We start from the raw sequence: 19,450 nt of genomic DNA on the forward strand, positions 1-19,450 counted from the left end.
CACGGCCAGCAGCCACCCCTGTGAGCCAGGCCATCCCGGATGCCCAGCCGCCCACTGATGGCAGCCCCCGAGCGAGTCCTGCCAGCATCAGCCATGCCCGCCCGGGCCAGCAGATCACCCAGGCAACCACACAGACTCAAGAGCACACATGATGGCTTTGTCTTGAGCCCCTGAGCTTTTGTGGCAGTCTGTTACGTGCAAAAGCTAGCTGAGGCACTGCCTCTCGCAGGGTGAGTCACACAGCCTGCTCCCTGCTCAGAAGGGACAAGCCAACAGGCCGACTGTCCACGGGGCTAGGAGAGGCCACGTGGGGCCCGCAGGCCACCTTCCCACAGACGTGGGCGCTCCTCCCCTCCAGAGATGGCCCGCCTGCTCTCATCCAGAGCCAAGGCTAGAAGCTGCCCCTCATTTCACCAGTGACACAGGGCCCCCCTTTCTTTCAAAGTGTGCCTTGCGGTGTCCTAATGCCCTTCACACCCCGAGTCCTACAGCCAGAAAGGACTCGAGAGATGGAAGACAAACCCTTCACTTAAGAGTCGAGGAGAGACTTCCCTGGTGGCACAGTGGTTAAGAATCCGCCTGCCAATGCAGGGGACACGGGTTCGAGCCCTGGTCCGGGAAGATCCCACATGCCACGGAGCAACTAAGCCTGTGCACCACAACTGCTGAGCTCGCGTGCCACAGTTACTGAAGCCCACGCACCTAGAGCCCGTGCTCTGCGACAAGAGAAGCCGCCGAATGAGAAGCCCGCACACCGCAACGAAGGGTAGCCCCCGCTCGATGCAACTAGAGAAAGTCCGCACACAGCAGTGAAGACCCAATGCAGCCAAAAATAAATAAAATAAAATTAAAAAAGGGCTTCCCGGGTGGCGCAGTGGTTGAGAGTCCGCCTGCCGATGCGGGGGACGCGGGTTCGTGCCCTGGTGCGGGAAGATCCCACATGCCGTGGAGCGGCTGGGCCTGTGAGCCATGGCCACTGAACTTGCGCGTCCAGAGCCTGTGCTCCGCAACGGGAGAGGCCACAACAGTGAGAGGCCCGTGTACCGCAAAAAAAAAAAAAGTCGAGGAGCACGAAGCCCAGTGAGGCCAAGTGACCGAGATCAAACAGCTACACAGAGGCAAGGTCATGCCTTCACAGGGCTGGGGTTTTTTCAGCTTCCCTCAAAGGTTTAACACTGCCCCAAGTTACACTTCTGCCTCTCACTCCAAATCGTGTTTCCGATCACATGCTTTAGCCCCGGACCAAGAGCCCTGCTCTCTCCACTGTTCACCTGCCACAAAGAAGCCTGGCTTGTCCAGGGGAGATGAGCGAAAGCCAGCGCAACGTGGGCCGTTCCCTGGCCTGCCCTTTCACCAAGGCTGAGGCCACAACTCAGGAGACAGCTGGCGTCAAACCTGCGCTAGCAGAGCCCACCCGAGGCCAGGCAGCCCCGTCCCCAGGCCTGGCCGCCGGCAGGGTCCTCAGGCTCCGGTCGGCGGCCACCCCCCGCCCCCCACCCACTTGGCCAGGCCTCCTGAGCCGATGGAAGGCGCTCTCAGGAGGGCTAAGGGGTGCATAAACTTTACTGCTCCAAGGGAGTGGTTTTTACCTTCCAGAGCCTAAAGCACATTCATTTGGGGCCCGAGAGTATCTAGAAACATAATAAAGAGAACGGATGCCCTCCTTAGGGTAGGACCGGCCAAAAAAACGGCTCAGGGTGTGCACATAACGCTCCCTTCTGGCCCACACGTGCTAAGTTATTTATTCTAGCGGCAGTCCCCACATCACTCCTGCCCTGCACTACTCGGTTAGGAAAGCAAATGCCCCGCTAGACCCTCCAAACTGGGACCGGGCCGGGTGCGGCAGGGTAGACTTTCCTTTGGGTTTAAGGACGCTCAGGGGAGGCTCTTCCCTGCTGCTTAAAAATGGAAATCTATTTAGATGCTTTTAGGGTCCAGGAGCTGAGGCAGCACCTGTGATTCCAAGTTGGGAAGCTGGGGAAAGGGAAGAGCGGCTGACCTTTGGTGGGTGCCTCAGGGCTCGGGTCGGACAGGTCCACGCGGAAGAGCAGGTACTGCTGGGCTTGGATGAGGAGGCCCGGGAAGTCTCTCTCCCCAGAGGCGAACTGCTCAATCTTGTTTTTCACAGATGCGAGGACCTGTCAAAAGCAGCACTAATGACGCTACCGCCTCAGCACAGACTTCCACCCTGCATCAGGACATCTGTCAGGCAGAGGCCCCGCCGCAGGGTTTTAACTGCCTGGGTGTTCTGGGGAGGACCCTCTCGAAACGTCAAACCAAACGAAGCTTCTAAAGCTTCGCAGTTTGTCTAGACAAATCAACACAACCAGCATAATAGGTAACAGAAGGGGCAGGAGAGCAAATGAATGAGAACGGGGTGGGGCAGGGCCGGTACCTGGTAGAGGGAGCGCACGCTGGGCTGGAAGACCATGTTGGTGTTGAGCAGGAAGGAGCGCAAGAGGGGCTGCGGGTAGCTGGCCAGCTGCGTGATGATGCCGATGAGCAGCAAATTCACGTGCAGCGAGTTCTCCAGCATGTTCTCCAGCTTGGACAGGACCACGCTGATGAACGGGCCTGTGGAAGGACACGAGGCTTCAGGGCTGGCTGGGGACACGGGCCATCTGTCCCGAAAACCGAGGAGCCGCCAGGGCCACCGGGTGCGAACCGAATTCAGACAAGTGCGGCCGACGCGGCCAGGTCGCCTCCTGCCTCAAAACCAAACCACAAGACACACCACCGCCACGAAAAGAAAACAGAAACACGGGCGTGGTAGCTAGTATTTTGACTCCCAGAGCAGTTTTAACACTTTGAAAATTATCACAGACCTTTAAAAAAACAGATGACCAATAATTTAATTTTTAAAATCAAAATATACTTTTCATACTATTTCTGTATCTCCTGGGGCTGTCAGTGCTCAAAAACATGGCATTTATCACCCCGTGATGCTGCGTGCTGGAGGGCGTCCTGCAAACATCAGAGGCCATCCAAAGTTTTAGGGCTTCCCCGGTGGCGCAGTGGTTGAGAGTCCGCCTGCCGATGCAGGGGACGCGGGTTCGTGCCCCGATCCGGGAAGATCCCACATGCTGCGGAGCGGCTGGACCCGTGAGCCATGGCCGCTGAGCCTGCGCGTCCGGAGCCTGTGCTCCGCAACGGGAGAGGCCACAACAGTGAGAGGCCCGCGTACCGCAAAAAAAAAAAAAAATTTTAGTAACAAAAAAATCTTCGTGTCGTTAAAGAATAGCAAACACATATAACTATGTTTACCAAACAGCAGCACTGTGAACGGGGGACTGTCTGTCCCCCAAAAGCACCTGAGAAAGACTCTGTCTTGTCAGTGTCACAATGTGGAAGAACCAGAAGAAGAGAAGATCAGAGGTAAAGGTGGGCTTGGCTGTAATTTTAGAGCCATGCTTTAATTGTCAGGGGGAGGTGGGGATGAGAGGGAGAGAAGGGACTCAGTTTGGAGAGCTGGAGTTTGGTGTGTCCTAGGTTCCTTAAACAAGAAAATCCCTATCACTATAAAAGCAGTTTGTAAAACAACAATAGGCAAAAAGAAGCTGTGACTAATCTGGGTCACTAGAAAAATAATATGCTTTCTGTTTGTGTTCACTGAAGACAGGGAAAATCCAGACAATAAACCTGGCATTACTAAAACTACTTGAAGATGTTTTCCATTTTCACCGTAAAAGTGGTCCATTAAACAAAATCAATGAGAATTTTCTATTTCCCCCAGTGGAGCTATTGATAATGTCACAAAACCATGGCATATTTATGACAAACGCACATAACCCTTGATAAATAAGCATGTCTTATGAGGATTTCACCAACACTACTAAGAGTTTAACGAAAACATACTTCATCACAAGAAGTGCTTCATTCAGAAGCCTTGGTTAGCGGAAGAGTTAAACCCTTTTTGTAAGAGAGCAGAAGCTGTCTGTGAGAAATGGGAACAGCACACCACACCTGCAAGTAACAGGATAATGGCAACATTCCCGGTGCCACAAGCACAGAGGATGTCATCTTAGGGGCCTGGGAACTCAGAAGAGACACTTTCCCTTTGTGTGCTGAGATTAGCCCCAACTGCCCCATCCTTGGGGGTCGGGGGCAGAGCTCCTGAGTCACTTTCCATGACACAGGAGGTCAATGAATTCTTTGAATAGAGAGCCCTTGCTTACAAAACTGGGAGAGTTTGCCAAACACATTCAGAAACTCTGGACTGGAACCCCATTTTGAAAGCAACTTGATGGGGTTCCATCAAGAACCCCGAAAATGTCACCGGTAGCTCTTCTTAATTCTAGTCTTCCAGGCAGACAGGGGAAGGCTGCTGCTGTCCTCACTCCTTCACCCCAGACCCGGGCTTTCCCCGCAGTCCTTGGGGCTCAGCATCTATTCCCTTCCAGAGGAGTAGAGACAGGTGAATCAGGTGATACTTGGGTGGAAAGAGTCTCCTATAAAACCTGTCTCCTTAGTGGAGCCCTCAGCTTCTCTGCCATAGGCCCAGACTAGAGCTGGCCTCACCTGGCCATCCTACAAAAACGAAAGCTGCACGGTGCAGCGGCAGGGGAGAAAGTCTACAGTCCATCACTACTGAGAGGGAGGAAAAAGCCCAGCCTGCCCCCGCGCCCCGTGAGAGTCAGGGTCATCGCTGTCTCGCTTGAACGACAGAATATTAGGTCAAGGTCAGCAGATTGTCATCATAATCCACTAGCAACGTTACTTACAGCTTCTTAGGCTGTGCAGTAAGAAACATATATTAAACACTTTCAAGTTCCTGTTTTATTCTTAGTTGCTTTCTAGCACTTAAAAAAACCTCCTTAGCAAAATGCAGTTGCTAGGGGAAACTGGCAAGCCGCTGAAAACGAGAAAAGTCAGCTACAATTCAGAAAGCTACAGGTGTGGGGGGGTGATGCCGGGTGTATTTTTTCCCCTTTTCATCCAGGAAGACAGATAAATTCCGCACCCATAAAATACTGAATTTTCAGAACAACTAATACTATGGCGTTTCCTTCTCTCCCCTCAAGCCCTCTTTTCCCTGCCTCAGTGGCCCCCCACCCCAGCTCCCAGACTCCAAGGGGAGCTGCCGTCACCCTGCCCCTCAGCTCTGCGGAGTCCACCCGGGAACATCTCCCAAACGTGGACCGCCACCTCCTCTCTGCCTGACGCCAGAGACGCCTCATTTCTTGTCTGGACTTCAGCAACGGTTTTTCTATTTTAATAAAGACTAAAATGATTTGAAATTTCTCTGCTTCAAGCAGTATAGGAATATAAAGAACAGGCCTCCTCCCTGGAGGCAACCCATGTTAACAGATCCAAGTGTATTCTTCCAGGAATGTTTCACATACGTAATAAGTACTAATAACTGAATTATCATTCAGAACATTTATTAATCACTTATTATGTGCCAGGCAGTGTCTAAGCACTATCAACTTACTTAAATATTCACAACAACCCTACAAAGTGTGCTTATTATTTATCCACATTTAAAGAGGACCAGAATGCCAAGTGCACAGTTAGGAAATGGAGTCACAATTTTAATTCAGACCATCTGTTTCCAGTGCCAGGACTCTTAACTGACACACTATCTTGCCTCCCAGGGTGTGTGTGTGTGTGTGTGTATCTCCTGGTATTTTTTTTAAAACAAATGATAAAATGACAACACTGTCTACACACCGTTCAGCCCCTTGCTTTTCCACTGCATAACAGCTCCCAGAGACCGTCCCACATCAGCACACACAGAACTGTCTCATTCATTCACAAGATATTTGGTTGCCATGGGTGTTGCATTAGCAAAACAGTCCCCTACTGGTGGACATATAGGTTATTTCTAGTCTCTTTCTATTATAAACAACGCTGCAATGAACATCTTTGTGTACACATCTCAGCACATCCGTGTGCGCACAGCTGTGAAAATGTTCCTAGAAACATTATTACTGGTGCATTTCAAATCCTGATATGATGACAAGTCTCTTACTTTGATCTTCCTGGCACCAACCTCTCCTCACTCCAGTGCTCTCTCCCCACTCTCCAAGGCTGGCCTTTCCAAACACGGATCTGGTCACATCATTCGCCAACTCTGATAATTCCAGGGCATCTTCAGTGCCAGGAGCACAAGGCCCCCATTCCTCAGCGTGGCCCAAAGGCCCTCCTGGGCCGGCATCAACCAATTTTGTGGATTCCTCTCTACCCCCCAAGACCCATGCCTTGTCACCCCCACGTGATGTCAGGCTCCTTTTCCTTGCCTGTTGTTTCCTCTGCCTGGACTGTCATTCTCAGCTCCTTTTACCCAGAAGCTTCTGTTCACTGTGCCCCTCCTCTGTGAAGCCTTTCCCACTCCCCACACAGGGCTCCCATAGGATTTGGATACAATGACTAACACATTTCTCACTAAGAGAGTATAGTTCTTTATTGACGTCTCTTCTGAAAGTCTACAAATCCCTTCATTTTTGTGTCCTTAGTACCTAGCACAGAACCTGCCAACTATTAGGGGATCAATAGAAGATTGCTGACTTCATGAATAAATAAAATTAATTAGATAAATGAAATGCAATGCTTTGATTTTGCTGAGAAGCAAATTCATTTCAGTGGAAATCAGGATTCCATGGAGAGAGGGAAGTTAAGCAAATGCTGCAGAAAAAACTCAGAAGTTTAGACACTACAAAGTTCACAAACGTGGAAAGAGAAACGACGTTTCCTGAAGCTGTGCACAAGCTTCAAAGGAGGAAACAGGCAACGTTTTAGTTAAAATTACCTATACGTACCCAAATCTCAGGTTATGTTCTGGCGGTGTTCAGGTGCATCATATTCAAACTATTGATGTTATTTTATAGGTGGTGTATTAGTTTGGCTTTTTTTTTGCCCTAAGCTATACTTTATGTCCTCAATTTGCATATCGCCCAGGGATGAAGCTCCTTGTATAGGCTGGCATTCTAAAGAACAATCTTCATTAGCAGTGGGTAGTCCTGATGTCTTGGAGAACACTGCAGACAAAGCAGGATTCCTGCTGGGGGAGAGTAAATGCGGCAGCCCTAGGGCAGAGTTGGGACTGAGCTAGGCTACTCTGCCCTCTTCCTCCCACCAAGCTCTCCCCCCTTCCCCTTATCAACTGGGAAGAGCCAGATTATCTAATCCTTTTTACTTATGATTGACTGAATTTTAATTAAAACCCATTCACACTGAAATGTTATCTCGGCTAGAACCTCAAGCCTTTTAATTGTGGAATTAAAAGCTTTCTCCCTGTTTAAATAAATTTTCAGGCATCCGTAGACAGATGAATAAAAGTTGGAGGAGGGCGGAAGAGCTCCTTGAGATCACGTTAAGCCTGCCTGGCTGGACCCGAAGATGCTGTGACTTCGTGTATTTGGGGTGATCCACGGAGGCGGGAGCATGCTCTCCGTCCACCGAGCTGCCCCCTGCTGGCCAGGGAAGGACAAGCCTCAGCTGAGGCTGCTGGAGGCTGCCTGTGGTAACAGTCATGACACGGCCCACCACCCCAGCTCAGGATCACATTTGGTCCTCCCCGAGTTAGGGCACCAAGGCCACATGGCTGGAAGCGCCAGAGCCAGGAGTCCCCACAGGCGTGACTGCAAGGCCAGTCTGTCCCGCTGAGATGTTGGCTCCTTAGGACCCTCTCCTCTAACTGAACACCATTCAGGGGTCCCACCCCAGCTGTCCCTGAGCCTGAGGACCCCTCCTCTGTGCCAGGTCCCTCCGTACCACGATTTGCAGATTTCAGATTTTGTAACAGAGCAGGACCCTGTGGGGCCTTCCCAGGACAGACCCCCTCCCCCCACCCCCGCCACGTCCTCCACCTGTCTCTTGCCTGCAGAAAAATTTTAGCCAAAGAATAAATTTAATCAGAGAAATGAGAAACTAAAAAAGCAAAGGAAAATAGTCAAGCAAGACAAAATAATAACAGTCTAGCCATGAAACCAAGTCAAGGCCCTTTAGTTCCTCCTCAAGGGCTGTAGAGAATATTCTGAGCCATATCCTTTGAGCTGTTTTGTAGATACTGAAACCCTCACCAGGTGGAAGAAGTGAACTACACGATGACCTGACTGTATCCCTGACATAAGCTGCTGCAGTTCTAAGAACGGGCCACAGAGAAATGGGAACAAACCGACCCTGGCACTGAAGAGTAACTGTACTTAAAACAATGGAGATGACGATGCTGGTCAGACCACTGCGTGACTCATTTCAAGATGACTGTCAGAGCTGACTGTGCTGTTTCTGCAGGGAGCCCCCTCCCTCCGCCTATACACCCCTGAAGCTCCCCTTTAAAAGCTCTTGCCCCCTGATCGGCATTGGGGAATTGGCTTTTGGACACGAGTCCACCTTCTTCCCAGGTTGCCGGCCTCCTGAATACAGCAATCTTTCTTTTCCTACCGACAAGTACTGGCTTTGAAGCAGCGAGCAGCCATATCTGAGTTCAGTGACGATTTTACTTGGGTAATAATTTAACCATAATAATTCTATCATAATTCCTAACCTCAATCCACTTACCTGATACCCCATCCTACCCCTTTGCCTCGTCCGCGATTTCTACCTGCTGTTAGGGGTTTATCACTGGAACACAGCCACTCTTTAGCACAGTGATGAGTTTATGTGGGTCTACTCTACTTATCTTTGGATGAAGATTTTGTGATTAACTGAAATGAGCTCCCAGGCCCAGGCAAAGGCACGACTAACCCCAATGGCTTCTGCTGTGTGTACACAGCCACATTGATTCAAGGGGTATTCTGAGTACCTACTATGTGCTCTCTCCACTGTTTAGCACCAGGGATAGAGCAGAGAACAAGCCAAAACCTGTGCCCTCAGGAAGCACACATGCCAGTGGGGGAAAGTGTAATTTTTTTTTTTAAATACACATAAAAGCAAATGCTAAGGAGAAAAATAAATTAGGCTAGAGGAAATGAGGCTATTAAATGATGAGACTGGATTTCTTGTGTGGTTTAGTCAGTCCTACTACTTTATCAAAGGCATATCAAGGGAAGTTACTCAACGGCAAAATGTAACCTCTAATTTGCTGGGGGAAAAAAAAAAAAAACGACAGAATAAGATAAAAATAAAACCACCCCTCCCTGCTGCTTACAAAAATATTCCACCCCTCTGGTAGGTAAACTGATAACGCTCCTTACCTGCACCTTCCTCACTCTCCGGGTGCAATACGTACAAGCGCTTTCAAAAGCAGAAACCACAAAGCAATTAGCGTCACCTGTGAATGGGGTGCTCTGAGTCCTCGCGGGACGGTGACCGGCAAAGGCAGCCTCATCTCTCGCTCCAAACGGGGACGGCGGGGTCTCTGCGGCAGGAGCCTCAGCTATGAAAGAGTCAAAGTCATCCCCCTCCCCTTCTGGTTCCTTCTTCCCCTCTTCTTCTTCTCCTTTGCTCTCATTTTCCTCCTCTTCGGGCTCCTTTGTAAGAAGCAACGGATCAGGAGAGGAGAAATTCTGCTCCATCAAGCCCTCGGTGCTGGAATCCAGTTCTTTAATGATTTGGTCATACTGGGCAATGAAATCTTCACCCTCGGGGTTAGTCACTGTCAGGCGTGCACCGTGCTCTGCCTCGGGGTTGGGGGCCGCTAACTCGGGGCTTGATTCCAGGGCGACTTCGGGCTCGTTCTCTCCTTCTGGTTCCTTGGACACACCGTGAAACACGTCCGAATCGTCGCTACCATGTTCCTCCTCTGAATCTGTCTCTGGCTGAGGGCCGGGCAGGGGGCCGTTGCTCACGGGGGGACCCTGGACCTGGGTCTGGGCTTGGGTTGGGGGCCTCGCGGCATCCTGCCGTGAACCGGCATCCTTCTCAGCACACAACCTGTACACCATCACGTCATCCTGGAAGTCGGACTCTTCGATGTAGGCCCCTTTGAAGAGCAGGATGGCGTTCTTCTTCATCTCCTGGATGTGTCTGGGAGGATCCACGGGGGCCGGGGGGCCCGAGTTCTCTGCATCCTCATACGGCCCAGGGCAGCCCCCACCCACCCCCGAGGAGATCCCGGTGTCGTAGCTGTCGTCCCACTCCAGCTCCGTGTGGCTCTTCTCCTTTCCGGGAGCCAGCTGGGGCCCCGTCGTCCCGGGGACCTGCTGCGGGAGGCTGAGCACAGGGTAGGTGGCGCTGGGAGCCCTCTCCTCGGGCGGGCCCAGCAGAGCCGGGCAAAGCGCCTCGGGGTCGGGGGAGTCCCCATCGTACAGGGCGGACCACACGTGGCAATCCCGTGTGCAGCGGAGGATGTTGGTGTGGGCCTCCCAGAGGTACTGCAGGTAGCTGATGTCCAAGGCTTTGCCGTACTCCACGATGCAGGCCGACGGCGAGAACGCCTCGGGGGGCAGCTGCTCCGAGGGCCCTGCCCCGGGAGACACACAAGTCAGAACCGGGCAGGGGGACACAGGCAATGGATGGGAATGCAACTCATCCGGCTGCCAAGGCTTTGTCCCAACAGCTACTTTGGTTCTAATAATTTCTGATTAAATGATTTCCAAACAATAAAAAAAGTTAGATTTTAATAGGGAAAAATAAGAATAGAAACTCTATCCTCATAGAACATACAAAACCAATCTGGCTGGTCAGATACCTACCATCACCAACAGAAGTCTGTTACTTGGTATCAGTCTTCAGAGAAACGTGAGCTAATGGAGGCAACCTCTCAAGTTGTTGGGAGTGAGACAGGCTGGGACCTGGGACCCTTTGCTGCAGTGCTGCAATGCTTGCACCTGGACACACCTCTCCTCAAGCAACAAAATACAAAGAAACTGTATGGGACTAAAACTAACTGCGTGCATGCGCAGTTGGGGCAAATTCTGGACCCAAAAGATACAAAGAGAGCAAAAAACCCAACTGCCACTTTTGAAGAGCCTGGAGCAAAAACAGGGTGTCGGGAGCAACAGCAGGGTACTGCACATGCCCCCTGCACACACCCACCTAAGGGGTGGGCGAAACACCTAAGCCAGCCCTCCTGCCTGACCCCTGGACCCGCACTTACCCTCACCCCGTATAAGGAGCAAGCTGGGCCTCCACTCAGGGAGCCAGCAAGCAAGGGAATCTGTTGTTTGCTCTTGCTCCCGCCTGTGCTCCAGCAGGAGACCCAATAAAGCCTCACCTGAATTTCTTGTCTGGCCTCTGGTCAACTTCTATTGATTGGGGAAGGCCAAGATCCCTGGTCGGTAACAGGAGGATTAAGTTAGGTAATATATCCAATATAGTACCTGCCACTGAGTAGGCAATTAAGAAGATTTTGATTTTGACTCTAAAGTGGAAAGCCTATATAACCCATGAATTTGGGAAACAGATTTTTCTAGAAAACCCTGGGTTTTTCGAAAAGGCTGTTCATTCATTCTGCCTTCCTGGGAATTACTGGGAATTATATGTACCAAACAGTGACTTAAGATAAAGTCATATTCACTCCCAAAATAGCCCTTTTAACCTAAGAATGATACCCTGACTACCTTTGATATTAAAAGCTCTCAACCGTGTAACTGAAATAGGTATGAAGACATCTGCATTTAAGTTTACATTTTCCTTTAGGGAAAAAAAAAAAAGAACTCAGACAAGGGAAAACACAAACTCTACCATTTCTTAAACATCTACTACATGGCAGGTGCTTTCTCAGTCAGTGCTATCTAATTTAATCCTCACAACAACCCTACATGGAGATACTATTTTCTCCATTTACAGATGAAGAAATTTAGGCTCAGAGACAATGATCACCCAAGAAGTCAGTGGCAGAGCAAGAAATCAAGCAAAAGTTGTCTTACGTCAACCTCTCTCCTTTTTTCGTTCCATGCCACACCTTTCAACCCTATTCATTGTCTAAATCTCTACCTGACTGGGCCACAAGTGAACCTTTAAGAATACACATTTTCACGTCGTTACGGTGGACATAATCCATTTTTTACAGCTCTACTTTTAAAAGTTTACCTCTTATCCACTTTGACTACTGATAATATTTATTTAGCACCTACTACATACTAGGTAGTTTTCTAACAGCTTTGTATGTCCTACATCACTTATTCTTGGAACAACCCTTTGAGGAAAGCAGATGAGGAAAAAATCTTAGAAAGATCAAGTAGTTTGCCCAAGGAAGGAGCAGAGCTGAGATTCAGAATCCTAGCTCTTAACTACCACACAAAAATCACATTATCTATCTACCCACCTACCTACCTGTGTAACCACCTATCCATCAGGGCACTCAGCCACCGTAAGGCAACCTCAGAGAGAGGAGAGCGGAAAGAAATGGAATTTGGAATCAGAGGACCTGTGTCCTCTGTGTAACCTTAAATAAATCAACCCCTCACTCTGAGTCTATTTCTTCATCTACAAAATGGGAATACTGTCTTCAAAGGATTAAATGTGATAACACAGGGAAAGAACGTGGCGAGTTGCAGGCACTCAACCATCATATGTTTAACCTGAAATTTGAATTCTGCAGAAAGGTCAGCCACAGACTCATTCTTAAAACAACTTTTTTAGTAAACAAAAAAGACATCAATTTTTAACTACGCTTTTAAAAATGACAGTTGGGTAGGAAAATATAAGATATGCATACTAGTTTACCTAACAGGAAAATATACTGAAAGTACAGCCTGTTACACTGCCACATAAAGTATTAATTTCCACGATACACTGTATCTTTATTTAAAAACTAAGAATCAGTAAGACAACCTTAATTTCTAAGAATTGCATTTATACCAAATACGCTGATGTTTTCTTAGTCAAGTAGCCCAGCTCTTAGACAAAATACTTTTTATCGAAGAGGACTAGAGCTGGGTGGACAGAATGACACTGTTTGGGGGGATATCAGAATATAGATTGGAAACACGGAAGTCAGCACGAGGCCGGGACCATTTCCTAGTGGTCACAGGATAGGCAGACCCCTCCTGAGCTGAAGCAGCCTTCTGATCACCAAAGACACACAAACGCCCCTTTGCTGCCTGCCAGAGGGAGGGCCGCGGTTGACACGGGGGCCATTTAAATTTTACTTGGACAAGATCAGCTGTGGCTGGCAAACACCACAGGGTACTGTGGCTTCTGGGACAATAAATATTTATGAAAAAGCCCTCATGATGTCAATCAAATGAATCATATACTTTTGCCATATCAGACATTTCACATTTTAGAATGATATATCATTGGCAGGCAAAAGCATCCACAAACAGGTCCCTTTGGAAATTAAAATAAGGGCTAATTCTGTCTCAGCTATAGCCACCCTCCACACCCTCAGCCCCATTTTGTTTAAAAAGACACACGGGTACACTATTCATACTGGACTCTGAGGATGGCGCTAGGAAGCCTAGTTAAAATAAAGGTCTGGGAACACTGAGTAGGTAAGAGCTGGGTACGTCAAGGAACACTGATTACCAAACGTCCAGAACTCTTTACAAAGCAGAAAAGGACCCCCAGGTGGTCAGTCAGAAAAGAAATGGGACTCACTGCATCATTCCCTGTCTACCTAGAGACAGACACATCCAAGGAGAGATGGAATTGGGCATCCTTTTGTTTAAACATTATCCCTCGAGAGGTCCTCCCCTGACAGGCTGGGACCTGGGACCCTTCGCTGCAGTGCCTGGACCTGGACAAACATCTCTTCGGCTCCTCCAGCAACAGAATACAAAGAAACTATAAGGGACTAAAAATAACTGCGTGCATTCACAGTTGGGGCAAACTATGAACAACAAGATACAAAAAGGCCAAAACCCAACTGCCACTTCTGAGGTGTCAGGGGCAAAAGTAGGGCCCTGCGAAGGATCCCTGGCCTGACCCACCAATTCGCAGCCCCCTCACCCCACTTAAGGGACCAGCTCGCTCCACCTTGGGGAGCAAGCAGGGGAAGCTGTTTCTTGTTCTCCCGCCCTCGGGCTGTAACACGAGTCCCAATAAGGCCTTGCCTGAATTTCTCACCTGGCCTCTCTTCAATTTCTATTGATTAAAGGATCAAGGACCCAGGTCGGTAACACTCCTACCTGGACTCTCATGCGTGCACTTTGACCAGAGAATATAATCCCTCTCTTGGTTCCCAAGCGTCAGGGTGATCCCGCTGGAGCAGCAGACGGGGGTCAGGGCGAGCAGCCTGGCCGCAGAAACAGAGTAACAGTCTCTCTCCTTCACAGCCCACCTCTGGCTCAGCATCATGTGATTGCAAGGGATCAGATACCTGGAAAGCCAAAAAGGGCCAGCGTTCAGCGTCTGCAGGTCCGTTCCCAGTCCGCCACCGCCTAAGCCACGATCGTCACAGCCGGGGTGGCTCCTCCTCTCCCCACTCTCACCCCAGCCATCCCACCAGCCCCCAGGGCTCACTCCCGTGCTTAAAACTTGTCAAGGGCTTCTTTCTTCTGGCGAAGATTTAAGGGCCTTCACAATTTAACCTCCACAAACTTCCCCATCTTTTAATGGATCCGCTATCCCTCTGTGCCTCCAGGCCTTTGCACCTACCCTAACCGTCCCCTGCAATGTGCTTTCCCCTCCCCCTGCCTGACAAATGCCTTGTCATCCTGCAAAGTCTGGCTTCAGTGTCCTCTTCTCCGGGAAGGCTTCTGGGCTTCCTACTCCAAGATGGAACTACCCTCTCCCTCCACTATGCTCACAGCCTTCTACTAAGGCACTACTACTAGAATCACAATCATTTCGGTGTCTGCCTTCTCAACATAATGTGCTCTCAGAGCAAGCACCTCCTTCAAGAGTTTTGTCTCATGATCCCGGAAACTCTGGCTCAGAGTCGGTACTGAGTGACAGCAGTTGCACAAAAAGGCAAAGGGACCCGTCATGGTGCGAACCTCCTCTCATATTCTCGCGTGTGATCATGAGAACATATTGTGCTACAGGCGTTCCATCACCAGTTCCAAAGGGTGGGTGTGTGTAAGGCAGGGGCAGGATGTCCCCACCCCACCAAGCAATCAATGGTCCAGACATGAAGGTGTCCTTCAGTTCTGCTCAGGCCTGACGCTGTCTAGCCGGAGATGGCAGCGCACCCCACAGGTTAAGGGTTCGGTCCTACAAGGCTTCCCCTGACACCTCCAACATACACACGCACTTCAGACGCCACTCACAAGTCCAGCTGTCACCTGTGCTTCCGACTAACCGGCTATACATCAGAGGTGCCAACGACCCCCCTCCTCGGGTTCGATTAATTTACTAGAGCGGCTCACGGAACTCAGAGACATTTTACTTACCAGGTCGCTGGTTTATTACGAAAGGCTATAACTCAGGAACAGCCAGATGCAGAGATGCACGGGGCAAGGGTGGGGAAAGGGCGTGGAGCTTCCATGCTCTCTCCAGGCTGTCTCTCTCCCAGCGTTCACCAACCCAGAGGCTCTCCAAACCCGACCGTGGTGGGGCTTTATGGAGGTTTCATTATATAGTCATGGTTGACTGAATCACTGGTCATTAGCGATTAATTCAACCCTCTCCCCTCTCTGGATATCAGGGGGGTGGGACTCAAAAGAAAAAGGGCAAAGACCAAATATATATTTCTCCTTATAAATCACAACATTACAGTGGCCAAGGACTCACCGGGGAACACTGGGCCCAGTTTCACACAAAACACTTTTGGGTGGTGAGCAAAGCATCTCAGGATCATTATGAAGCTGGAGAGAAGAAAGCCTGGGCAATCGTTTCTGACACACTTGGAGCACACTAGCGGGCTGTGTGGGTACAATAAAGTGTGTTTAAATGGCTTCCTTTCCTAACAGGGAGACAGACCATACTGTTTATTTAAACAAAGATGGCACAAATGGGATGGAGGCCTCACGGCCAGAGCCGAGTGTCCCACGTCTGTGCAGGAGCCAACGCCAGAGACCCCAAGCCCATAGGCGAACAGCCACAACCTTCAATAAACCAGAGTGTTTTTGTTTCTGTATTTAGCTTCTGAGACAGAGGCAGTACACAGGAAAACAAGCTGTGATGACGGATTCAGTGAAAAAGATAAAAGTACAACCTCCAGGGCATGTCTTGAGGCCAGTAAACATTAAGCCATCTCCCGCAGCTCCTGTTGGTCCAAAAGAGGAAAACCTATGTTTGCATTAATGACTGAGCCACTGCAAGTGCCTGAGTCAAGGAGGAAAAGAGATTTAATTCTCTTCAGAGCAGTTTACACTTAAGGTCTTAATAATGTCCATGGTATAAAATGACAAACTTGCCACTTAATCTTCTGTTCTCAAAAAATAAATCAAACCATGCCTCATTCAACCCAAACCTTAGCTAGGCGGCCAGGTAAGGGGGTCCCAGTCTCCCCTCCCCGCACTCATGGGCATACAACACTCACACACACACACACACACACACACACACGCACACGCACACGCGAGCCTAAATCCCTCTCCCTAAGATCCAGACACACCCCGCGTGTCTGATGTGGCGGCATCTATTTGCATAAGTTCAGCTGCACGGGAGTCAAAGGTTCTAAAAACAAAAAGGAAAGATTGGAGCGGGGCGGGGGAAAAGAGGCCAGATCTGTTCTAATCCTTAACCCAGCTCTGGGGACTTGTACCTGAGCCCTACCACAGAAGAAACGGATCCTGTAGGTAGAAAATGAAGGACCTCTTTTCATGAGGATCTCTGTGAGCAGAGATGCTTTGTTGACCAAGAGTGAGGCAGAGGAGAGAGCCCTTCTCCCACCTGTCTGAAGCCAGCGCAGCTCTGGCCCCTAGAACACTCAAGGGGGCAGCGCCGCTCCAGCACCTGAGCGCCATCCCCGTCCCCAGCACTCTCGGGAGGGGCGGGGACATGGTAGGGACAGAGGGGAGGCAGCACCAACCAAAGGGGCTCAGCAGAGATGATGCTGCGGCAACTGTCATGATCATGAACACACGTAAGGCCCCTCCCTTGGGACCCCCGAGAAGTGATGGCTGACGCTTTGCAGGGGGCCAAGGTCTTACATGAGGAGTGGGGGTGAGAGCCAGGAAAACCCATCCTGTTGTTGTTGATGTGAACGCTTCTGCTCTCACAGGCAAGTGAGGCTCAGGGAAATTCAGATTACACAGGATTTTTTTTCAGGGTTGAGAAAAAAATTTTATTTATACAGCATACATATAAGTTAAAAAGTGGCAGAATGTTAACAATTACTGAATCTAGATACAGAATACATGGGTGTTCATTATACTATTCATTCAAATTTTCTACATATTAAAATATTTCATAATAAAAAACTGGAACATAATAAAACTAAAAGGGGCCTAAATGCAATGAGGTACCCAAGAACAGGTCCCTGAGCCAAAAAAAAAAAAATACATTAGTAGAAAAACTGGCGAAATCTGAATAAAGTCTGTACTATAGTTAATATTATTGTATTAATGGTAATTTCCTAGTAAATGTGCCATGGTTATATAAGATGTTAAGGGGAAGCTGGATAAAGGGAACTCCCTACACCACCTTTGCAAATTTTCTGTAAATCTAAAATTATTCCAAAATAAAAAGTTATTTTTAAAAGGGGGCAACCAGTATATAAAAGCTAGAAGTTTTCATTGATTGTTTTTTGACAGAATACATGAAATAGGACTACTTGTTAATAATGCTAGTCAGTCAATAAGGAAAATAAGTGATCAGTAACACAAAGCGTCTGACTGTAGGTCTTCCAAGAAAGGAAAAAGGACTAACAAACAAGAATACAGTGCTTTACCATGTACAGATCTTTCACATACATTCTACTTGCCCCTCACAACATCGCTGTGAGGTAGGCAGCACAGATATTATTCCCATTTAACAGATGAGGAAAGTGAATCTCAGAGCAATTAATTGATGTGCCCAAGGTTCTACAGTTAGTAAATAATTTGTATTCATATCAGTCTTTGGCCTAAAAATTCAGCACCCCACCTCCCCTCATACTTGCCTACCTGCTTCACAGGGATAACGAAGATAAAATGAATTCAATGCTAGAAAAATACTTTGAGGGAAATAATTTTCCACGATGTATGGCTCATTCCCCTTCTTGTCCCAGCTTGTGCGTAAACACAGAATTTTATATTGCCTCTGTTCTGTGCTCAGCCAAGCAACTAAGTAAGACAGGGGAGCAGTGTGATCCTCTTTCAAGTTATATAAATTACAATCAGGGTAGCTGCTATTATAGCAAGTTGAAAAACAACGCAGAAAGGCCAATGTGCAACTACACAGGATTTATTGTACCCTTATTTTCATCATTAATTATTCAAGAAATAAACTGCTTCAATGCTTTTATATACTGCAGGAACTCAATGACTGCTTACAGCTCAAACAAAGCATATTTCATGATTTACGTTGATATATGTAGATTTCTACTCTTTGTTTGAAGTACTAAAACAAAATGGAACAGTGGATCAAACCTAATAAAGCTATTTATCAAATATCACCAGTGGGTAGCTTGAAATTATATTAGAATAAAGAGTTACTGGGAATTTGCAACTCTGCAAACACATGCTTTCAGTAGAAACTAAGAACTTTCTTCTGAGTAAATCAAATAAAGGGAGATTCCCCCATAGGTTGAAGGAGGGGGTTCTATAAAATTGGAAATTGGAGAGTCAGTTCAAATGAATAACACCCCTGTATTCAAAGCAGTACTCTACTACTGTGCCTTTAAAACGAAGGATTATCCCAGAGGGAAGAGTGGGAAAACCGTACACTGACCCTCTGTCTCTCCATCATTTACACAGAAAGATTAGAAACAGAATAAAGTCAGAAGCTCCCCAAACGTCAAACATCAAATACACCACCATGTATAAAACAGACAGCTAGGGCTTCCATGGTGGCGCAGTGGTTAAGAGTCCACCTGCCGATGCAGGGGACACGGGTTTGTGCCCCAGTCCGGGAAGATCCCACATGCCGCGGAGCGGCTGGGCCCGTAAGCCATGGCCGCTGAGCCTGCGCATCCGGAGCCTGTGCTCCGCAACGGGAGAAGCCACAGCAGTGAGAGGCCTGCGTACTGCAAAAAAAAAAAAAAAAAAAACCAGATAGCTAGTGGGAACCTGTGGTATATATAGCACAGGGAGCTCAGCTCGGTGCTCTGTGATGAGCTAGATGGGTGGGATGGGAGGCAGGGGGAGGTCGGTCCAAGAGAGAGGGGATATATGTATACATATAGCAGAAACTAACACAACATTGTAAAGCAATTATATTCCAATAAAAAAATAATAAAGTGGCTGTCGATAGCAGAAAAATCACTTAGGAATTTAGTACAGATGTCTGTCATCCAACTATCTTTTCATTTCAACTATATTTGCCTGGGGTGGGATTTTATTTAAATTCAGGAAGCAGTAAATATAACCAGAGACTAATAAATGGCTTTAGAGGCTCAGATTACTCAAAGCCATCCCAATACAGCAGGAAAAATATATTCCCCACATTGTCCTCCCTTTTTTCATTATTTCCCCAACCCTCTGCAACCCTGGGTCCATTTTCTATTTTATTGGATATTACTCATTGAAATAAATCACCATCACTTCTGAAACAATTCAGTGATAACCAATCAATAACAAAGGACACACGTTGCCTA

At 48.4% G+C, this 19,450-nt stretch overlaps 1 protein-coding gene across 19 annotated transcripts in view; it reads right to left on the reverse strand.

The window, feature by feature from the left end:
* FHIP1A (FHF complex subunit HOOK interacting protein 1A) overlaps positions 1–19,450 on the reverse strand; it is a 223,811-nt gene that overhangs the window by 13,720 nt on the left and 190,641 nt on the right. For 17 of the 19 annotated variants that reach the window (XM_089912372.1, XM_089912383.1, XM_089912382.1 and 14 more), the window contains 4 exons: positions 13,956–14,146; positions 9,212–10,459; positions 2,396–2,574; positions 2,000–2,138 (listed from right to left, as the gene is read on the reverse strand). In XM_089912372.1, coding sequence (XP_089768498.1) covers positions 2,000–2,138; positions 2,396–2,574; positions 9,212–10,459; positions 13,956–14,146 — 1,757 coding nt within the window. The remainder of the gene's footprint in view (positions 1–1,999; positions 2,139–2,395; positions 2,575–9,211; positions 10,460–13,955; positions 14,147–19,450) is intronic. The other 2 variants (XM_089912371.1, XM_089912384.1) reach the window with 1 other exon arrangement.

This window comes from Delphinapterus leucas, chromosome 5 (assembly GCF_059928025.1).
Source record: "Delphinapterus leucas isolate spDelLeu-1000000601 "Yukka" chromosome 5, BTC_Dleu_Yukka2, whole genome shotgun sequence".
Classification (NCBI taxonomy): domain Eukaryota; kingdom Metazoa; phylum Chordata; class Mammalia; order Artiodactyla; family Monodontidae; genus Delphinapterus; species Delphinapterus leucas.